This window comes from Equus asinus, chromosome 2 (assembly GCF_041296235.1).
Source record: "Equus asinus isolate D_3611 breed Donkey chromosome 2, EquAss-T2T_v2, whole genome shotgun sequence".
Classification (NCBI taxonomy): domain Eukaryota; kingdom Metazoa; phylum Chordata; class Mammalia; order Perissodactyla; family Equidae; genus Equus; species Equus asinus.
In genome coordinates, this window is record NC_091791.1 from 165,359,211 (window position 1) to 165,381,164 (window position 21,954).

General features: G+C 39.3%; 1 protein-coding gene across 1 annotated transcript in view; it reads left to right on the plus strand.

Annotated features, from left to right (window-relative positions):
- Positions 1–21,936, plus strand: part of RPGRIP1 (RPGR interacting protein 1) — a 66,447-nt gene extending 44,511 nt beyond the window's left edge. The window contains exons 21-25 of the mRNA XM_070504023.1: positions 3,959–4,056; positions 13,043–13,235; positions 15,374–15,458; positions 18,324–18,454; positions 21,676–21,936. Coding sequence (XP_070360124.1) covers positions 3,959–4,056; positions 13,043–13,235; positions 15,374–15,458; positions 18,324–18,454; positions 21,676–21,791 — 623 coding nt within the window. The 3' untranslated portion in view covers positions 21,792–21,936. The remainder of the gene's footprint in view (positions 1–3,958; positions 4,057–13,042; positions 13,236–15,373; positions 15,459–18,323; positions 18,455–21,675) is intronic.
- The last annotated feature ends 18 nt before the right edge of the window (positions 21,937–21,954 follow it).

Genomic DNA, 21,954 nt, shown 5'->3' on the forward strand with positions numbered 1-21,954 from the left:
GAATTATTAACTAAAACAGAAGATTGAACTTGGGGGATGAGGATTGACTAGTAAGAAATAAAGAGAACTCTAAAGAGTACAGAAATGGGAGATTTAAAGAACATCCACTAATTCCTAGAGCTGATCGAGCTCCCAAAGAAGAAACAGATCTGCTAGACAGTCCCCTTCAAGGCTGAAATCCAGACCTCACTGGAGACAGTTAAGTTGTATTTTACTGAATGGCATGGAAATTTGCTGTGGCTGCACATCAGAACTCAGAGGAACGGTGAAATTGTCCTCTGGAATGTTGGCGGTAAACCATTCACAGAGAGGTGCCAAGCCAGTGGCGTTTCACTGTGAACTTACTCTAGGGGGTAACAAGGAAACTTTCCATGGGGAGATGCCATGTGCTACTGGCCACTGGGAGCTGCTGGAACTGGATGTTGCAGAAGCCATGTGCTACCAGAATTGTGTTGTGCAGTAAACAATGTATGTTGCTGGAGTCAGGCCCTAAGTTGCAGGAGCCTTATCTACAGAGTCCACATCTGCTGCAGGAGCCTGCCTAAATGAGCACACTGGAAACAGGAAAAGAAACCTTTTCTTCTTCCAGTGATCCTCCAATGCTCTCTACTGAGAAAACTTAACATGATGCCAGCTGGCAAAGAAGAAATGCTTGCAGGGTCCAGCTCCATTATTGCAGAGCAGGCAGTGAAGTTTTTATTTTGACCTGAGAAGCAATAAATTGATAACTGGCATGCTGATCAAGAAAAAAGAGCAAAGACATGAGTTAGCAAAATCAAAATGAATGTAGGGTCACTACAGACCCTACTGTTAAAAGGACTATAAAAGAATATTATGAACAACTTTATGTAACTTAGGTGGAAAGGACAAATTCCTAGAAAAAATTTCCAAAACTGACTCAAGAAAAGATAGAAGATCAGTATTGACCTATAAAAAGTCGAGACAATGAATTAGTAATTTAAAATCTTCCCACATCAAGAAGTCCAGGCCCAGATGGCTTCATTGATGAATTCTATCAATGTTTAAGGAAGACATAATGCTGATCCTTCACAGTCTCTTTCAGAAAATAGTAGAGCAAGGGAAACTTCCTAACTCATTTGATTATAAAGCTAGTATTATCTTGATATCAAAGCAAGCCAGTGACATTAAAAACAAAACAAAATTACAGACCAATATCCGTCATGAGCACGATGCAACATTCTAGTTAAATATTAGCAAATCAATTCAGCAAAATATAAAAATATTAAAACAATTGTACATCACAATCAAATGGGATTTATTCCAGGAATGCAAGGTTAGTTTTATATTAGAAAATTGATTTAATTCACTGTATTACTAGAATAAAAGCTAAAAGTTTTATGATCATCTCAATAGATGGAGAAAAAAGCATTTCACAAAGTCCAACTTCCATTCTTTTTTTTAAATTGCTTTTTCTCCCCAAATCCCCCCAGTACATAGTTGTATATTTTAGTCATGGGTCCTTCTACTTGTGACATGTGGGATGCCACCACCTCAACATGGCCTGATGAGCAGCACCATGTCCGCACCCAGGATCCAAACCAGCGAAACCCTGGGCTGCTTAAGTGGAGCATGTGAACTTAACCACTTAGCCACGGGGCTGGCTCCCAGCTCCCATTCTTGATAAGGACTCTCAGCAAACTGGGAATAGAAGGAAATTGCTTCAGACTAATAAAGGACAATAATATGTACAGCTAACATCCTACCTAATGGTAAAAGATTGAATGCTTCTCCCCTAAGATTGAGAACAAAAAAAGGATATCTACTTTCACCACTCCTGTTGAACACTGTAGTGGAGGTTATAGTCATTGCAATAAGACACGAAAAAGAAATTAAAATTACTCAGAATAAAAAGGAAGAAGTAGCGCTGTCTTTCTTTGCAATTGACATGATCCTGTATTTAGAACATCACAAGAAATCTACAAAAATTTTTAAAACCCTAGAACTAAAAGCAAGTGAACAAGTTTGCAGGACATAAATCAATTGTATTTCCATATACTATCAGTGAACAATCTAAAAATGAAATCCAGAAAACAATTCCATTCACAATATCATCCAAAATAATAAAATATTTGGGAATAAATTTAACAAAAGAAATGCAAGACCTGCATACTGAAAACTACAAAAGTTCCTGAGAGAAATTAAGGAAGATTCAAGTAAATGGAGAAATATACCATATATATGGATTGGACTACTCATAATTGTTAAGATGGCCATTCTCCCCAAAATTTATATAGAAATGCGAAGTACCTAGAATAGACAAAACAATTGTGTAAAAGAAGAAGAAAGCTGAAAATTTTGTACTACCTGATTTCAAAACTTACTATAAAGCTACAGTAACTCAGACAGTGTGGTACTAGCATAAAGATAGACTTATAGATCAATGAGATAGAATTGCAAATCCAGAACTAAACCCTTATATTTATGGTCAATTGATTTTCTACAGAGTTTCCAAGGCAATTCAAAGGGGAATCTAATCTTTCTGGTAAATCTAATCTTTCCAATGAATGGTACTGAAACAATCAGATGTCCCCATACAGAGAAAAAAAAAAACTTAGACACTTACTTCACACCATACACAAAAATTAACCAAAATAGATCATAAATCTAAATATTAAAACCCAAACTATAACATTTCTAAAAGAAAACATAGGATAAAACATTTGACCTTAGATTAGACAAAGATTTCTTAGATATGACACCAGAAGCATGATCCATAAAATAAAAAATTGATAAATTGGACTTTAGCAAAATAAAAATGTATGCTCTTCAAAGGACGCTATTAAGAAAATGAAACGATAAGCTACAGCCTAGGAAAAAATATTTGCAAATCACATTTCTGATAAAGGATTTGCATCCATGATCTATAAAGAACTCTTGCAACTCAACAATAAGGCAGCCTAATTTAAAATGATTTGAATAGATATTCAAAGATATATGAATGGCTAATAAGCATACAAAAAGATGTTTAACATCATTATCATTAGGAAAATGCAAAATAATACCACAATGAAATACCAGTACACACCAAGAATTGATATATTCCAAAGGCTGATTGTACCAAGTGTTAGCGAGGATGTGGAAAAACTGGAACATTATACATTACTGATGGGAGTGTAAAACATTACAGCCACTTTAAAAAATATTTGGCTTCTCCTTAAAAAGTTAAACATATAGTTTACAACCCTGCAATTCTACTCTTAAGTATCTACCCGGGAGATATGAAAACATTTGTCCACCCAAAGACTTGTACACAAATACCCATAGCAGCATTATTCATCATTCAGAGTAAGGAAAGATTTTTTTTTTTTAAAAAAAGAAACAAAATGCACTAATCATAAAGAAAAATATTGATCAAGTTGACTACCTTAAAAGTAAGAATTTCTGTTCAGCAAGAGATTAAACAGGCAAGCTAAAGAGTGGAAAAGATATTTGTAACTCATGTAACTACCAAAGGGCTCAAATTCAGAAAATATACAGAGTTCCTCCAAATCAATAAGAAAAAGACAAACAACCCAACAGAAAAATGAGCAAAAGATTGGAAAGGCACTCTGTAAAGGAAATTCAGATGTTCAGTAAAAAATGTCGCGTTGCAAGAGAGCGTGTGGGAGGGGAGGTGTTGTTTGAGTCTGTCTTTGGAAAATACAGTCTGCCACACCCTGATCGAACTGCTTTTCCTCGGCTGGTCATTTTCTCCAGCCCCTACAAAAGGAAGGACTTCCTTCCCTCCCTGCTTCCTTCCTTCCCTCCTTTCTTCCCTCCCTCCCTCACTCCCTCCTTTCTTCTGTCCTTCATTCCATTCTTCCTTCTTTCCCTTTCTTTCCTTTTTCTTTTTTCAGAAGTGAACCCTGTGTGTTTGGCAAGCTTCCAAACAAGTCAATCCTTGAAAAAGACAGGGTGTTCTGAAATAGTTCTGTAACTCCAGCCTCTTCTCTGACAGACAAAGAATCCTGCGAACAAGCTTCTGAAGTCAGTGAAGCACAAACTACAGACAGTGACGAAATAGTGACACCCGTATCTCAGAAATGTCCTAAGGCAGTAAGTACATGGGGGTGATCGTTGAGTATGAGACAAGATTGTACATAACGACAGTTAGTGTGCTTAATGGCCACATCTGTGAAGTGCAAATCCAGTTTTTAATGAACCTGATGGGAAATTCAAGTTATTCAGTTGAATTTACATTGCAAGTGAATAGAAGTCTGTTGATACAGATTAAAAGATCATTTTCTTAATTTGGGGTAATGAGGACTCGCTTCAACCCTTCTCTCTCCTTTTTGGGTCCCTTGCCTGCCTCCTTCCTTGCGTCTTGTGATTCATCCCTAGCCTGAGTGATAACCCTTTCTTTAAATCCACCTGAGGAGAGCAGGTTGACTCTGGGAGGTAGGGGCGGGAAAAGAGGAAAGGATTCTCCATAGGAGGGCTCAGAGACATCATTTAGTTTCTGAAGTTTTTGACCCAACCTTTAAAACCTGTAATTACAATTATTTATTAAACATTTCAGCCTCAAATCTCTTTTGGAACTAATTGAGGATACACACACACACACACGAATAAATATCCACCGGTATATTCAGCAGTCATCATTGTATTAGAATCTCGTGGGGTTGTAAATGAGGTATGAGACAGTCTCTCCCTGGAGCCACAAGAACACTTCCTGGCACATTTGTAGGTGCCCAATAAATATTTGCTGAATGAGTGACTGAATGAAAGACTAAAATCCGATCGAGGATTATGAACATTTTTAGACACAATGAAGAAAAGTATAGTGTGATCTAGAATCAAGCAGGTAGATTATGTGATATAAACTCTAAGGTTTGTAAGAATTCAAAAAAGGGAAATTATTGTTGCTTTTGTAGAGGTCAGAAAACTCTTCCTTGAAAGTCAGAACTTGTACTGAGGATTTTCAGGAAAATGAAGGATATTGGCGTGAGGAGAAGCAACTCAAAATCAGTAGATTTAAATTGTTAGTATGGCAAATAGTTAAGTTTGTCTTCTTCTGAACTTTTATCTGCCATATTTTTTTAGACATTGTATGATTAATATCTTGAGAAATGTTTGCAAGATAGACCAGAACATAGAATGTTACAACTAGACAATAACACCTTAGGTATAATAAAGGTGAAGAAGATCAAATGATGTGTCCAGGATTATAGAGCTAGTTAGTGAAAGAGCTGGAGTTCCAGTCAAGGTTTCTAAACCACGCGCCTCTCAGATCAAACGGAAAAGCAGCCAGCTGATCAGCAGATTTTTTTTTTTTTTGAGATTTTATTTTTTCCTTTTTCTCCCCAAAGCCCCCTGGTACATAGTTGTATATTCATTTTTGTGGGTCCTTCTAGTTGTGGCATGTGGGACTCTGCCTCAGCGTGGTTTGATGAGCAGTGCCATGTCCGCACCCAGGATTCCAACTAATGAAACACTGGGCCGCCTGCAGCAGAGCGTGCGAAATTAACCACTCGGCCACGGGGCCAGCCCTGGTCAGCAGATTTTTGAACTACAAGTCAAACAGATTACATTAAAATATTACTCTAAGTTAAAGGCTCCTAAATAAGATGTCCTTTTAGAAAACCTTTGTGTACCCAAAAATGTTGCTTGAGAAACTAAGTATGGAAAAAAAGAAACTAAATATGAAAACCAAGCCTACTTAAGCAAAAAAATTAGTGTTATTATCAAATTAAACTTACAACACAGATACGTTTATACTCAATAATGATTGTATTTCACAATAGGTAGGCATAAAAGATCGAAGGGGTTGCAGGCCCAGAGACAATGCTTGGGCTCTGTCGCTCTTCTGTTTGGAGTCAGCTGGGATAATGGAGGAGAAAGTGTAGCATTTAAGAGCATGGAGATTTGGTTCAGACAGAAGTGGTTTATATAGATGTAGTGTACAGCATGGTGACTATAGTTAATAATACTGTATTGTATATTTGAAAGTTTCTAAGAGAGTAGATCTTAAAAGTTCTCATCACAAGAAAAAAATCTGTAGCTTTGTGTGGTGACGGATGTTAACTGGACCTATCGCAGTGATCATTTCTCAATATACACAAATATCGAATCATTATCTTGTACACCTGAAACTAATATAATATCATATGTCGGTTTTTAAAAAAGTGGTTTAGATCCTGGCTCTGGTACTTACTAGCTATGCAGCTTTGGGGGAGTTACTTAAACTCTATTAGACTTTGTGCCCCATTTATAAAATGGTAATATTAAGTATATCTACCTTATAGTGATGTGGGAGGATTTAAGTAAGGTAATGTCTGGTAAGGGTTTCATACAGTGCCCGAGATGCATCAAACACTGAATGATAGTGATGATAATGTTGATGGCGGCAATAGTCTACCCTCTCCGAAGTATTCTGGTTTTCAAGGTTGAGCTTCTATGATCTGGTTGTGGCCCCTCCAAGGAAGAACTAGGCCCTAAGGGGAAGAGATTGAGGCAGAAGGGTGTCAGTTCCCTTCTGCCTGCCAAGTCCATTGAATTAGGTTGAACAGTACTACTTAAAGAAGACCCTTCCAAAATGTCTTTCCCTTAAACTACCAAAAAAGTGAAACAACCACAGTCCATTTGGATCTTTTAACTGCTCCTCTCTGAGTCCAGAATTAGGACAGTGTTCATAGGATGTGTATAGGTCTGTTTGCCAGGAGGTCCTGTCTGTTAATCAGCACCAGATTCCTAAAGACCCTCTGTATTTGCCTTCCCTCTAAGCATCTCCAGGAAATGATGTCAACCCGAACCACATGGTTTCCTCCAGATGAAGTCCCATTCCTGGTGCCAGAAATCTCTCTCTCACTCTGAGTGGACCAGAGAAAACTTTTCCCTCCCCTTCTTAACAGCCACTAATGAGAAGGGAGCAATCATTTCATTTGCCCTACGGCCTCATGTTACTTACTGTCTTTTAGCCACACCATGTATTAAGAACCTCAAAGTTCATTCTCTTTTCTTATACTCTTAATTGTATAAGAATGTCCTGATCCCTTGTGTATGCTAGCTAATTAATTTTCACAGCTCTGCCTCCCAGCCAAATTAGCTAGCACACCTGAACTAATAAGCCAATGGGAACTGTCTGTCTGGCACTCATGCTGCATAACTAACTGCTCTCAGGGGTTCTGCTAGCAAGTTCAAATGAGTTAGTATATATTACAGTGGTTCATATGCTGAATGTTAATAATTGTATACTTTATTTTTTGCTGTTCAATCCCAGTAAAATTATGTAATGGAACCAGCTCATGTAAAGGATTCTGGATCAAATTAAAATACTGAACCATGTATTAGTAAATTTGGACTGCTATAACAAAGTACCATAGACCTGGTGGCTTACAAACAACAAAAATTTATTTCTCACTGTTCTTGAGGCTGGAAGTCCAAGATCAGGTTGCCAGCGTGGTCAGATTCTGGTGAGGACTCTTTTCCAGGTTGCAGACTGCTAGCTTCCCATTGTATCTTCACATGGCAGAAAGCAAGCCAGCTAGCTCTTTGGCCTCTCCTTATAATGGCGCTAATTCCATTCCTGAGGGCTCCACCCTCGTGACCTAATTACCTCCCAAGGGCCCCACCTCCTCCAAATACCATCATATTGGGATTAGGGTTTCAACATATGAATTTTGAGGGGGACACAAACACTCAGTCCATAATAAGCCATATGAAATTATCATTTTTCGTTTTTTGAGGAAGATTAGCCCTGAGCTAACTACTGCCAATCCTCCTCTTTTTGCTGAGGAAGACTGGCCCTGAGCTAACATCCATGCCCATATTCCTCTACTTTATACGTGGGACGCCTACCACAGCATGGCTTTTTGCCAAGCGGTGCCATGTCCGTACCCGCGATCCGAACCGGCGAACCCCCGGCCACCGAGAAGCGGATTGTGCAAGCTTAACTGCTGTGCCACTGGGCCGGCCCCTGAAATTATCATTTTTATAGATAAAAAGTGGTGGACTGTTGACAGTTTCCTATGGTCCAACCTAACAGGAATGAATAAGGCCTCTGTGTGTACCTGCCTCAAATGTTCATCTTATTCATCCTCCTAATTCATCTTCGTTATCAGAATAAAGTTGATGTAGTCTGCATAAATATGGATTTCTGATCATTTGTCCCAGGATTATTTGCAAGTTTAAAATTTTAAAAATTAAATTACACAAGCAATATAAGAATACATTTTTCTTTTAAAAACTAGGATATTCCAGATAAAGCTAAATCTCTGTTGACCACTACCTATAATCCCTGCTGCCTCTGCTTTTACCCCACGAAAATCATTGTTTTGAGTCTTGGGGTGTATCTTTTCAGATCTTAAAAAAAAGAACTGTAGCATTCATATTGATTTGTATTTGTTTTTTTTTTTTGCTTTCAAATAAATGACATTAAACGGCATGTATTATTTTTTAACTTTTTACTTTGAATTAATTATAGATTTGTAAACAGTTGCAAAAAAAGTACAAGAAGGTGCCATTTACCTTCACCCAGTTTCCCCCATTTCTTTTTCTTTTTTGGTACATATTATTCTGAAACATGCATTTTTCGATTAATAGTGTTTTGGGAGTCCATCCATGTTGATATATTTAGCTTTTTCTAGTTCATTCCTTTTAACTGCTGATCAGTAGTCCATTAAAATAATATCTGACCTTTTCTTTAGATAAACCTCAATGGGCAACACTGATAGAGCTTTTACACTATATGTACTTAATATTCATTAGCTCGCTCAGTCCTCGCGGCAGCCCTGTGAGGTATTGGCTCCTTCAACAAATAATAATGGGGTGCCTGTCTGAGTGTTTGCCAGGCTCTGTAGACGCAGAATGGTGACTAAGACAGACTTGGTCCCTTCCCTCTTGAATCTTACAATCTACAAAGGGAAAACACAGATAAATCAGTGAACAAATAAGCCAGATACTTGCTAATTCTAAATACTAGGAAGAAAATAAATAGGGTGATATAATAGATAGTAATGGGAGGGGTTGAGTGAGGTAAGGAGGTAAGGAAAGAGCTCTCTGAGGAGGGGACATTTGAACTGAAATCTGAAGAATGAGAAGGGAAGAGCTGGGAGGAACTCTGCTTGGGCGGAGGAAAGGGCACATGTAAAGGCCCTGAGGTAGAAAAGAATTTGGTTTTTCTGAGGTACAGCTATCAAGAGAATGTTACGGGTCAATTATATCTCAATAGAGCTGGGGACAGGGGGAGAAAAGTCTACAGTAAAATTTCTTAACCAGACTTTGTAAACGAGCCTTGAGAGGAGAGAATGTTTGATGACCGTACCTAGCTTTTGCAGAATTTGCCCTCTGACCTGCATGCAGACCGACTGCACCAGGACCTTGTCACTTTCACTTCTGTATAACCGAGTACCTACAAGAGAAGAGGGAAAAAAGAAAAAAATAATAATGCCGCAATGAACATCCTTGTACATATCTACCTTTGTGTGCTTGGCCATGTTTTTGTGGGACAGATTCCTAGAAGTGGAACTATTGGTTTTAAAAGGGATGCGCACTTGAAATTTCGATGGGTACCACCAAATGATCATCCTTCCAAATTATACCAATTTATGCTCACCCAATAGTGGCCTTTTTATCACAGTTGTCCCCTGATGCTTTCAGTTCCTAACTTTAATGGGATAAGAGTGTTTGTGAGGGAACAAGTCAAAAGCAATTTTGAAAAATTTAGATCTAGGTGGCATGGAGAGGTAACAAAACAAATTAGGGGGGTGCTAGATGCTGGGACCAAAGGGGTTAGCAAAACAGACTTGTGGTCCCGGAACTCACAGAGCTCACAGTCTATGAAGTGTTGTTCCACAGAAGTATAATGTGAGGCACAAATGTAGTTTTCTAGTAGCCATATTAAAGGTGTAAAAAGAAACAAGTAAAATTAATTTTAACAATACAGTTTATTTAACCTAATATATCCGTGATGTTATCATTTCAACATGTAATCAATATAAAAAATATTGAAATATCTTACATTCATTTTTCTTTTCATGCAAAGTCTTCCAAATCATGGGTGGATTTTAGGCTTACAGCACGTCCCAATTGAGACTGGCCGCATTTCAAGTGCTCCATGGGCACGTGTGGCTAATGGCTATCATGTTATATAGCATAACTCTGGTGCAATGTTTTTCAACTGTGAGTTGGCATCTCTTAGTGGGGAGTGAAATCAAAATAGGGGGTCCCAGCCAGCACTAAAGAAAAACTGAGATAGCCTGGGGTTCACCGGTTCAGATCCCAGGTGCAGACGTGACACCACTTGGCACACCATGCTGTGGTAGGCATCCCACATAGAAAGCAGAGGAAGATGGGCACGATGTTAGCTCAGGGCCAGGCTTCCTCAGCAAAAAGAGGAGGATTGGCAGTAGTTAGCTCAGGGCTAATCTTCCTCAAAAAAAAAAAAAAAAGAAAGAAAGAGAAAAGAAAAACTGAGATAGAGTAGAATACAAAATAACAGTTTGCTTCACACATAGTAATGTCAAGAATTGTTTCCGGAGACTTTTATTTCAGTGATTAATACACACACATACAGATGCACATACAGTGAGTCTTACAGTTTGAAAGCCGCTTGTCTGATGGTGGTTCATTTTTATTTTTATTTTTTGAGGAAGATTAGCCCTCAGCTAACATCTGCCACCAATCCTCCTGTTTTTGCTGAGGAAGATTGACCCTGAGCTAACATCCATGCCCATCTTCCTCTACTTTATATGTGGCACACCTGCTACATCATAGCTTGATAAGCAGTGCATAGGTCCGCACCTGGGATCTGAACCAGCGAACCCCTGGCTGCCAAAGTGGAAGGTGCGAACTTAACTGCTGTGCCACGGGGCTGGCCCCATTCATTTTTAACTATGGGGAAAATATTCATCCCCACTAAGCCTAGGCTTTTCTGTTTTGGTAAGATGAAGAGGCAACTTATTATGACTATGAACAAAGTTGTTTGTCTTTCTTTCCAGATTCCAGTGTTTCCCAAAGTGTGTTCCATGGAAAATTAAGCCAAACTATGCTCCAGGGGAAAAAAAAGATTGTGTAGTCAAACATGTTTGGGAAAAACTACCTCTGTATTGTCCTCTAAAAGTGTCCCAGTGCACATTAGTATATTAAAGGTTTTACGTCTAGTTAGAGAAATGTGATAACTTCGTTAATCTTGACTTTCCAAGATTTATTTCATCACAGACAATTCATTTGTAAAACACCTATTCCTCAGACACACCTTGAGAAATTTGGCTTAACTTTTACTGAGACTACAGCATAGGGTTTGCAATAATTTCAGCAGTGGCATGAGAGAACTTTCTAGGGTGATGGAAATGTGTATCTTGAATAGGGTGATTATGCACTTCTATACATTTGTCAAAACTGTACTCTTAAGGTTTTGCATTTTACTGTATCTAAATTATACCTAACTCTTTAAACACAGATTCCCAGGACAGTCCAATATAAGTGGCTTTTACACTTTTTTTTTTTAAGATTGGCACCTGAGCTAACAACTGTTGCCAATCTTCTTTTTTTTTTTTGCTTTTTCTCCCCAAATCCCCGTAGTACATGGTTGTATATTTTAGTTGGGTGTCCTTCTAGTTGTGGCATGTGGGACGCCACCTCAGCATGGCCTGATGAGCGATGCCATGTCCGTGCCCAGGTTTCGAACTGGCAAAATCCTGGGCCGCCGAAGCGGAGCTCGCGAACTTAACCACTCGGCCACAGGGCCGGCTCCGCTTTTACACTTTTTTTTTTTATGACAATCACTATAAGAAATACATTTCTACATTATGCCCATATGTAGAAATACATATACAAAGACACTCATGTACAAACACAAGTTTCAAGAAACAAGACGTACCTTTACCATTTGCCATGCACTCTCATATTTTCTATTCTCTTCTAGCCTATCCTGTCTATTCTAGGCTATCCTGTCTAGCCTATCCTATCTTATTTTATTCTAGTCTCTCATTTAAAAATATGCTAGTGAAACCCAGCAAGCTGGCCCATACGTGTCAAAACCCACATTTTGGAAAATACTGCAGAGACTCAATGGTTTTCATGATGGGTGTTGTAGGAGGATGTGTGGGGACTATTGAGAGGGAAGCATCAAGTATCTTTATTTTTAAGAGGCACCCGGGTTGTTCTGATGCAAATTTGTTGAGAAATTTTGTCTGAGCTTCCTAGGAGAAGGCACAGGAGGCTCCATTTGCTTCCTAAGAGAAAAAAAGATGGTGGGGGCGCAGATCTTCAAAGAAGTGAGGATATTGGCCTGGCAACCTAGAGGAAAGAGGCACTCACGGATGAAAGGAGAACTGTGGCCGGCAGGGGGCCATCCTGGATTGACTCCTCACTAATGCCATGACACTGACTTGCTGCCACACTGTGCACAGGGGGACAACATGGGGATGGACACAGGGGACAACCACGATGGATGGGACATGGAATGACACTTAATGTTGGCCTCAGTTTACTTCTTGAAACCAGAGAGGTGTCAGCTCTCCTCTTGGTGTCCTTAGTGCAAAAGTGGACGCAGGGACAACCAAAAGAGCATGGTGGTTTTGGCGACAACTCTGAAGTGGAGCTGAAAACACTGGAGTTGCTGTGGGAGGACAGGGAGCTCTGATGCCCTGCTCTGTGGCCTGCACTGAGGTGGGCACAGGAAGCACTGGCAGCTCTTTGCTAAATCTCCAGTATCGATAGGCAGTCTCCTAGGACCCAACCTCAGGAAAATACTGGATTGGTTTTCATCGAGAAAGTTTAAGAAAACTATCTGTTCAGAAAGTTTCTTGATTCTTTCTCTATGTGGAGATGGCTGAGAAAGGCTGGTCTGGAGAAATGATTTACTGGACTGGGAGAAAGAACAACTGGATTCTCTTTATAAATTTCCCACAGATGAGCTGGGACAATTCAGTCAAGTTGTCTCTTGGTGCCAGTTTTACCCATAACTTGATTCCCAAGGAGTGGTATGTTAGATGAGTATGCCTGTGATTGATTCCTAGAGAGTAATGCGTTAATTAGATGAAGTATAAACACTTGCGGCATCACTAACCTATAGGAAATAAATAAACATTTTCCTTATCAGAAGTCAGAGAAGATGTGCATTGAAATTGTCTCCCTGGCCTTCAACCCAGAGGCTGAAGTGATGTACGATGAGAACATAAAGCAGGTGTACGTGGAGTACAAGTTCTACGATTTACCCTTGTCAGAGACGGAGACTCCAGTATCCCTGAGGAAACCGAGGGCCGGAGAGGAGATCCACTTCCACTTTAGCAAGGGTGAGGCAGCCCTTGTGCTTAGGGGGGGAAGGAGGCAGACAAACGCTTGAACTGAGGGCTCACACTACTGTGGACTTCTGATGGGGCGGATTCAACCATTTTATTTTATTTTTTCATCAAAGTAATATATGCATATGTTTTTAAAACATCAAATAGGCCTTAAAAGATTTTTAATTAAAATTAAGCAGTCCTTTGTTCCACCGTTTCTCCACAAATCACTCCCCCTTGCCCCGCCCCTTCCCGCCTCAGTCCGCCACACCACTTTTCACTTTTTGTCCTATTTCTTCTGTTTTTTGGCTGCATGTTTCTGAGAAATGTTTCTATTGCAGTTTCCTGATTCACCAATTTTAGACATTATCTACTAACTTCCTCTCTTGGCACATAAAACTTATCTCTCTTACACCACACCCATGCCCCCTGCCTCCCATATAGTTGGATCATAATTTTTATTTAATCCGATCTTAATTGTTTCTATTGTGGATACGTAAATATGAATTCTTGTAAAGCCGAGTAGTATGACATGATTATATTTCCTTTCTTGTTTATTATTTCTTTTCAATTTCTTATTTGCTTTATTTTCATTATACCTATTGTAATTCTTTTCACATCCTCCAACAGCCTTTCCATATTTTCAAATAAACCTGTCAACTAATTTATCTATTTTTTTCCTGAAGACCTCTCTTCATCCTTTTGCTCCTTTCCTGTTCAGCTGTTATGTCACTGCTGTGTGGGGAATCTGATTTAATTCTCTCCTCTGCTGGACTTCATGTCACCTGGGTCCTGTGTCAACCTCTGTCTCATTTATTTTCTTATTTTAACGGACCATAGTTTCCAGTACTTTTTAAAGAAAGAGTACATTGGAAGTAGACATTTTGAGACAGTCATGCATGAAATCTCTTTATTCTACCCATATATTCCATTGGTAATGAGACCAAGTATAGACATCTATATTGAAAATATTTTTGTTGAGAATTTCAAAGCTGTTCGTCCATGGTCTTCTAGATTTAGGCCAGGAGTCTAACTTTTGTATGAAAACTACCGTCTACCTCCCTGGAAGACTTCAACATTTTCTCTTTATCTCTGATGTTCTTAAATCTTAGAATAATCTGCATATTTTTCTTTAATTGTTCTGGCCATACAGTGGGCTCTTTCAATCTGGAAGCTGCTGGCTTTTGGTTCTGGGAAATTTTATTGCATTTCTTTGATAATTTTGTTCTCAGCATTTTCCTATTTTAGTAGGATTTTGGATCTTCCAAATTGATCTCTGATTTTTATCATTTTTCTCCTATAATTCTATCTCTGTTTTTTCTTTCTTTCTATTTTTTGGGAGATTTCCTTAATTTTATCTTCCAGTCATTGAATATTTATTTGAAATTTCTGAGAATTGTTTCTTGCTCTATTCCTTTTTTTTTCTTTTTAAAAGTATATCCTGTCCTGATAGCAGACGAGATAGAAGCTTATTCCTCACTTGTCTTACACGAGTTCAGAGGTGGGCAGTCCAGGGCTGGATCCAACGTCCTGTCCTGCCTTTTCATCATCCTACTGCCCGTCTTCCATCCTTTTGGTCACCCATGGTCCTTAATGACCTCCGGGGAAAGGAAGAATGCCTCCCAGCTGAGCCTGGGAAGCAGGTTTCACACAACACAATGGCCAGAACTTAATCACATGGCCGAATAGCTAAAATAGAGGCTGGAAAACAGACTGATTTATTGCAGGCTGCAGTATTCCCATATGAAAATGAGGAGGAAGTGGGGAATGGATGTTGAGACAGGTTGGCTCCCTGAGTCGAACCTGCCACAAAACCCAAATTTCTAGGTGGCCCTTTGTATCAGGGGTGGACAAATGTTTTCTTAAAGGTGAATATTTTAGGCTCTGTGGGCCAAACAGTCTCTGTCACAACTACAGTATTCAACTCTATTATTGTAGCTGGAAAGCAGCCTTGGGTAATATGTAACAAATGAGCGTGGCTGTGTTCAATAAAACTTTATTTACAAAAACAAGTGGCCAGCGCATGGGCCCTAGTTTGCCGACCTCTGCTTTATATAACCGTTTTACATACGCCACTTATGAAAGTCTTGGTGCCCAAATAGCAACAGTATGTGATTCTTTGCTTTTTTTCTTCTTTCCTTTAATAACAGTGATAGACCTGGACCCACTGGAGCAAAAAGGCCGAAGGCAATTTCTGTTCGCTATGCTGAAGGGACAAGATCCTGAGCAAGGACAGTAAGCATCTGCTTTCCACTTTGAAGGAAAAGAGATAGTCACACAGGAATTCAGGAGTTTGAGTTTGGTTTTGTACCAATGCTAAATATTTTAAAACTACTACTTTTTATTTTTTAAATAATCTAGGGTTTTTTTTCCTGCTTTTTCTCCCCAAATCCCCCCAGTACATAGTTGTATATTTTAGTTGTAGGTCCTTCTAGTTGTGGCATGTGGGATGCTGCCTCAACATGGCCTAATGAGTGGTGCCATGTCTGCGCCCAGAATCTGAACCCGCAAAACCCTGGGCCGCCGAAGCGGAGCGTGCGAACTTAACCATTCAGCCACGGGGCCGGCCCCTAAAACTTCTTTCTTATTAATTTACTCAATGAATTTCTCATCTATTTGAGTCCAATTTATGTTTGTGACTGACTGCATGATGAATTATAAAATCTCATAGGTTTAGTTCACTTTTCACCCATGCCAGCCCCTGATAAGCGCTTTTCTTGTGGCAATAATTTACTTGAATACTGACAGTGCCCTATATGAAATGGACAAAACGCTTTGACATTCTGAGATAATTTGATTCATTTCTCACAAATGCAATATCATTGCTAGCTTACCAAATATTATGCCTTTATAATGTTAATTTTATATTTAGATTTTTAAGACTACTTCTCCAAAGGAATACTTTGACTTCAATATAATTGAAGTAAGTTCTAGGTCTATTATAAGTTTTAGGAAAGCGACTTGTCATTATTCCTGTAATCCAAGGAGGCCTACCTTTAGACGTTCCAGATGAAATGCATGGGATATAGTTATACTAAGAAAATTATCCATTCTTTAGCTGAAATTTGAAATTCAAATTCAAGTGGGCATCTGTTTTGGGGTGTTTTTTGGGCAAAATCTGGCAACTGTACCTCCTTTTCATGTGTGGGGGTAAGAAGTAATATTAGGCTTTTGTTTTAATCCATTATTTTTCTAAAAGCCCAATAAATTTCTTTAATTTGCATTTACTTCATCTCTAGTTAGTCATAGAAATGATGAAAAAGAAGCCAGCTGAAATCAACAGTGACTCTGACCTCAGTATCGCTGAGGACTTAAGCAGTTGTAAGCTTACTGGGCACTTTTGGAGATGGAAAATGATTTATTGTTCCTTTCTGCATTAATGTTAAATTTAGCTTTTTCTTTTCTTTTTTTTCTCCCAGCAGTCACAGTACCCTCTCTTCCTTGATTCACAAACACAAAAAAGTGGTAATCTTTTTCCTTTCTTTTCTTTTTGTAACCTCTAACTCAACTTTAGCTTTCCATAGATTTTGCGTTTGACTTTCTTTTTGCCACTCTGGTACGGAGGACAGAACATCAGCTCTGTGATCATATGGGCCTTGTTTTGAATCCTGACTCTTCCACAACCAGCTCTTTGATCTTTGAGATATTATTTAACTTGAAGGCTCCTGTGAGGATAAAGTTGAAATAACATAGTTTACCTACAGCACTGGATATTGTGCCCAGCAAACTAGCAACTCTAGTTACCATCCCTTTCTGGGAAAATTGTGTGTGTGTCAGCATTATCCCTTTGCATTGTTGAAGTTCTCAGTAATGATGGAGAGACATAATCACAAATGAATAGTGCTTAATGGGCTAAGAATGTATCCCTTTCAGAATTTCTTCTTTTCATCTTAATTGTGTTTAGCTGTGATTTTAAGAACTTGAATATTTAGTCCTATACTTGCTCCCTTAGCACTATTAGCCACCAATATTTGCTTTTAAAAAATTAATAGGATTATGAAATGTCCAGAATAGGTTAATCCAGAGAGGCAGAAAGTAAATTGGTCACCAGGAGCTGAGGAAGAGGAGAACGGGGAGTGACTGCTTACTGGGTATAGGATTTCTTTTTTGGGGTGATGAACGTGATTTGGAATTAGATAGTGGTAATGGCCGCACAACATTGTGATTATAATAAAAAACACTGAATTGTACAGTTTAAAGTGGTTAAAATAGTGAACTTATGTGAATTTTATCTCAAAAAATGTAATAGGTACCAGTTTCTGGAATTCAGTATCGTGCTTTCTAAGCTAAGTCAGATCATAATTGCTGTTGATGCTCACTGCTTGTGAGGCACTCTTCTGTGTCCTGTACAGCATCATCTTTCAAGACTTAGAACAACTCTAAGGAATACACTTTTTATATTTGTTTTGCAATTCTGTATTGCTTCTGTTCCCTTTATTCTGCTCAGGCTTGGTACCCAACTTTTCTTTTCTTCAGAAATTTAAAACCTTTTCTTCTAACTTCTCCTATAATCTTAGTTTTTGTGCAACAGCTTGGTTTTGTGTCCATATCAAACCTTTCATCAAAACTGTAAACAATGGGGCCAGCCCTGTGGCAGAGTGATTAAGTTCATGTGCTCTTCTTCAGCAGCCCAGGTTTTGCCAGTTCAGATCCTGGGCGCGGACCTAGCACCACTATCAAGCCATGCTGAGGTGGCATCCCACGTAGCAGAACTAGAAGGAACTACAGCTAGAATATACAACTATGTACTGGGGGGCTTTGTGGAGAAGAAGGAAAAAAAAAAAGGTTTGCAACAGATGTTAGCTCAGGTGCCAATAAAAATAAAAACATTTAACAATTGTAAACCATCTTACAAGGAATTGTAACTGTTAAGATTACTTGACCAGCTACATTATCTCGAGTTTTAGTTCCCTCTTCTCAAGGCCTGTTGTTGCTTTATTCTGATTCCTTCTCTTTTGCTGTTGTCGTCTTGTAAATGGAGGTGAGGGATAAGTGATTCAGGGAAGACATTGTATAATTTGTGATTACTTTTATCCTTATTTTATTTTTGAAACCTAAGGGTATCAGCAGTGCTGAGTTAAATGGGCTTTTTCCCTCTAGTTTAAAGTTTACGGTGGTTAGTGAGCCCATGGATGAGGAAAAGAAAGAATGTCAAGAAGTAGGATATGCATATCTGGAGCTGTGGCAGATCATGGAATCAGGAAGAGACATTCCAGAGCAAGAGCTAGACAGTGAGTAACCAACCTTTGTGCTTCTCTGTCCCTCTTATTTCTAAGGAAATCATCCTAACACTCAATGCTTTTCCTGTTTTATATTCAGTACGTAATTACCACTGCAGAGTTGATGAGACAGAAACTGAATTGAAATCCCTGTAGCTGTACTTATTTCTAGATCAAGCATGAAAGTAATCAGTTGTATATTTTAGCCCACATACCCCATGACAACTAGCATCTATTATGAACCTCCAATGTTTGAGGTAGGGAATTTTTAAAAAGACAAGTTCTTTTAATTTCAATCAAATTTAAACATCAGAATTCCTGCCCTCTCTTAGGCATGTAACGTTTCTAAAGGCGGCTAATTCTCCTCTTTTAGCAATTATGCATCCCGTCTCTGAACTAGACACCAGCTCTCCTCTTTCCTCACATCCATCGGTTACCAAGTCTTATCCATTCAGAAGTATCTTGACCACATCCCCACAACTGTAATGGTTTTCTAAACTATGCCACTGGTTTTTATACAATAAATTTGATCACCACATCCTTCTTAAATCCATTTACAGACTGTTTGCTGTTTTAAAAATATTTGCATTTCACCGGCTTTAGGTAGGCCTGCTCTGTCCAGTCCTCACTGCTCCCTATTACCTTACCCACCTGGGACTTCACACATTTACCTTATCTGCCGGGCTGTAGTAGGCACTTAAGATTATCCGTTAGACCAATGTTTTTCAAACTTCCAGTCATGACCCATGACTGGATGGTGAGATTTAGCAAGTCACAACCAGAATTTGAAAAAAACCAAATAAACCAAAACTGTAGAAAATGTCAAGAGTACATTGCACATAAATATTTTGTGGAACTTGTTTTATGTACATATCTATGTGATGATATATATATATTTTTTTGAGGAAGATTAGCACTGAGCTAACATCTGCCACCAATCCTCCTTTTTTTGCTGAGGAAGATTGGCCCTGAGCTAACATTTGTGTCCATCTTCCTCTACTTCATATGTGGGATGCCCACCACAGCATGGCTTGATAAGCAGTACGTAGATCTGTGCCTGGGATCCAAACTGGCAAACCCTTGGCTGCCAAAGCAGAGTGCATGAACTTAACTGCTACACTACACCACCAGGCTGGCCCCCAGTATATAATTGTTTTTACTGTTTAAATTTTACTGTTTAAATTTTAGTGTTTTAAATTGTTTAACTTTTGAGAGGCTGGCCCCATGGCATAGTCATTAAGTCTGGCGCAGTCTGCTTTGGTGGCCTGGGTTTGAGGTTCAGATCCTGGGTGCGGACCTACACCACTTGTCAAGCCATGCTGTGGTAGCAACTCACATATAAACTAGAGGAAGACAGGCACAGATGTTAGCTCAGAGCGAATCTTCCTCACCAAAAAAAAAAAAGTTTTTTGAGGAATAGACTCTTTAGACCAAGTGTGACAAAGTTTAAACTTTAGCTGGTGGACAAGATTCTTCATTATATTCCTCTAGTACCTTCCCAACTGTGATAGTGGGCAAGGTATTTAACCTCTCTGTGCCTCTTTCCTCAACTGTAAAATGTAATAGCAGTTCCTGTGTCACAGGGTTGCCATGAGGATTAAGGGGGTGCTTAGATGAAGACTAGGGGAAGATTAAGTGCTTAGGACAGGGCTTGGTGCATGGCAAGTGACATTTCTGCCAGCTGTTTTCCAACTCTCACTCCTGTCCACATCCCCTAAACATGCCATGCTCCTCCTGACCTCCACACCCTTTGTACATAAGGAAAATCCCCTTAAGCCTCATTCTAATGATCTCAAAATCCCTAAGCAAATGAATGTTTCTCTATTTTTATTTTGATATTTTAATCATCAAAAGAAAAACGTATAGTAATTTCCTTATAATGGTCTCCCTTCCACTCAGGCTTTAATCATGTCAATCTGATTTTAAAAACAAAGCTCTGCTCTCTAGACCTGCAGCTACCTTCTGTCTTGTCATTTCAGAACTCAGCTCCTTGAAACATTTACTGAACGGTCGGTCAGTGCACAGTGCTAGCTCGGCACCTCCTATAGTCTTCAATTACGACCAAGTTTCCATCCAAGGCCTTCATTGACTCTGTTCTTACCAATATTCCTGTCAAATCCAGTTGGTTTTCTTACTCGTCCTACTTGACCTTTCTAAACCTCTATCGTCATCCCTCATTCTCCTTTTAAAACTGTTCTCACTTGGTTTTTAGGCCATTTTAACTTTCCATCTCACTCTCTGGGGGCTCCTTGTTTCCTGTGCAGGTTCTTCTTCCTGGGTCTATTCCTTTGAATGTTGGATTCTCTCATTCAATTTTCGGTCTTTTCTCTCCATATCCTTTCCCTGGGTGTTTGCATCCACTCCCAGTTTTAATTATAACCGGGAAATGATCTCAAATCTAGGTTTCCAGGCTGGGTTTTTAATATAATCTAGACTTAAAGTAGACTATTAGTCACCACTTCTATGTTCCCTTAGTACCTCAAACTCCCTCCGACTACAACTTCATACTGTATTCCTTCTTACCCACCAGCTAGCTTGTTACCCAAATTAGAATGATTCCAACCTTCTTCTCACTCTCAACATTCAATCACAAAATCCTATTAGTTTTACCTCTTGGATGTTAGGAACCTTTCCCCACCTCTGCCCCGCACTGTTTTACTTCCTATCCCTTCGTTTTGCTCCTGAATTACTGCGGTAGCCTCATCACTGCACCCCCTGATCTACTTGTGCCCCCTTTGAATATATTTTCCAAATACTGGAGTCATTTTTCTAGAACCCAAATAAAATCCCTCACTTCTAATACCTTCACATTCCTTAGAGACAGACAAGGCCCTTAGGATCCGACCAGTGCGAACGGCTTCATTTCTGCCACTCCTTGCAGTTTTCCAAACTTGTCATGTTCTCATGTCTTGGCTCATGCTTTAAACATCTTTTGGTTTTTTAAGACTTACTCAGGGGTTTTCCCCAGCAAGCCTTTTCCAATTCCTCCATTCCAGGTTAGGTGCCTCTTCTGTGTGTTCCCAAAGCACCTCGAGTTTTCCTCACAGCATCCACCATACTGTACTGTAATGACTGTGCTTTCCTCTCTCTTCCACTAGACCGAGTCCCCCTAGGAGATAAGGTAGTAACTTCACTTTAGTCTCCCCAGCACCTAACATGGCAAAGACCAAGTATTTAAGTGTTTAATTCAGCGATGCTGCTGCCTGACACGTTTCTTTTTCCTTTTCCCACAGTTGTTAGCCCTGAAGATCGGGCTACCCCAATAGGAAGGCTGAAGGTGTCCCTTCAAGCTGCTGCTGCCCTCCATGCTATTTACAAGGAGATGACTGAAGATTTTTTCATGACGTAACAAGTGCTATTCCATTCCAAACTCTGAGGGAACCATAGTAAAAAGTCTCTTATAAAGTAACTTGCTATACCATAAATTCGGTTTACTGTGATGTCTAGTATCTCTCAACCTAATGATGTAAGTTCAGAATGATGAAAGTTTATTTTTGTGATCCTAGCTGGGT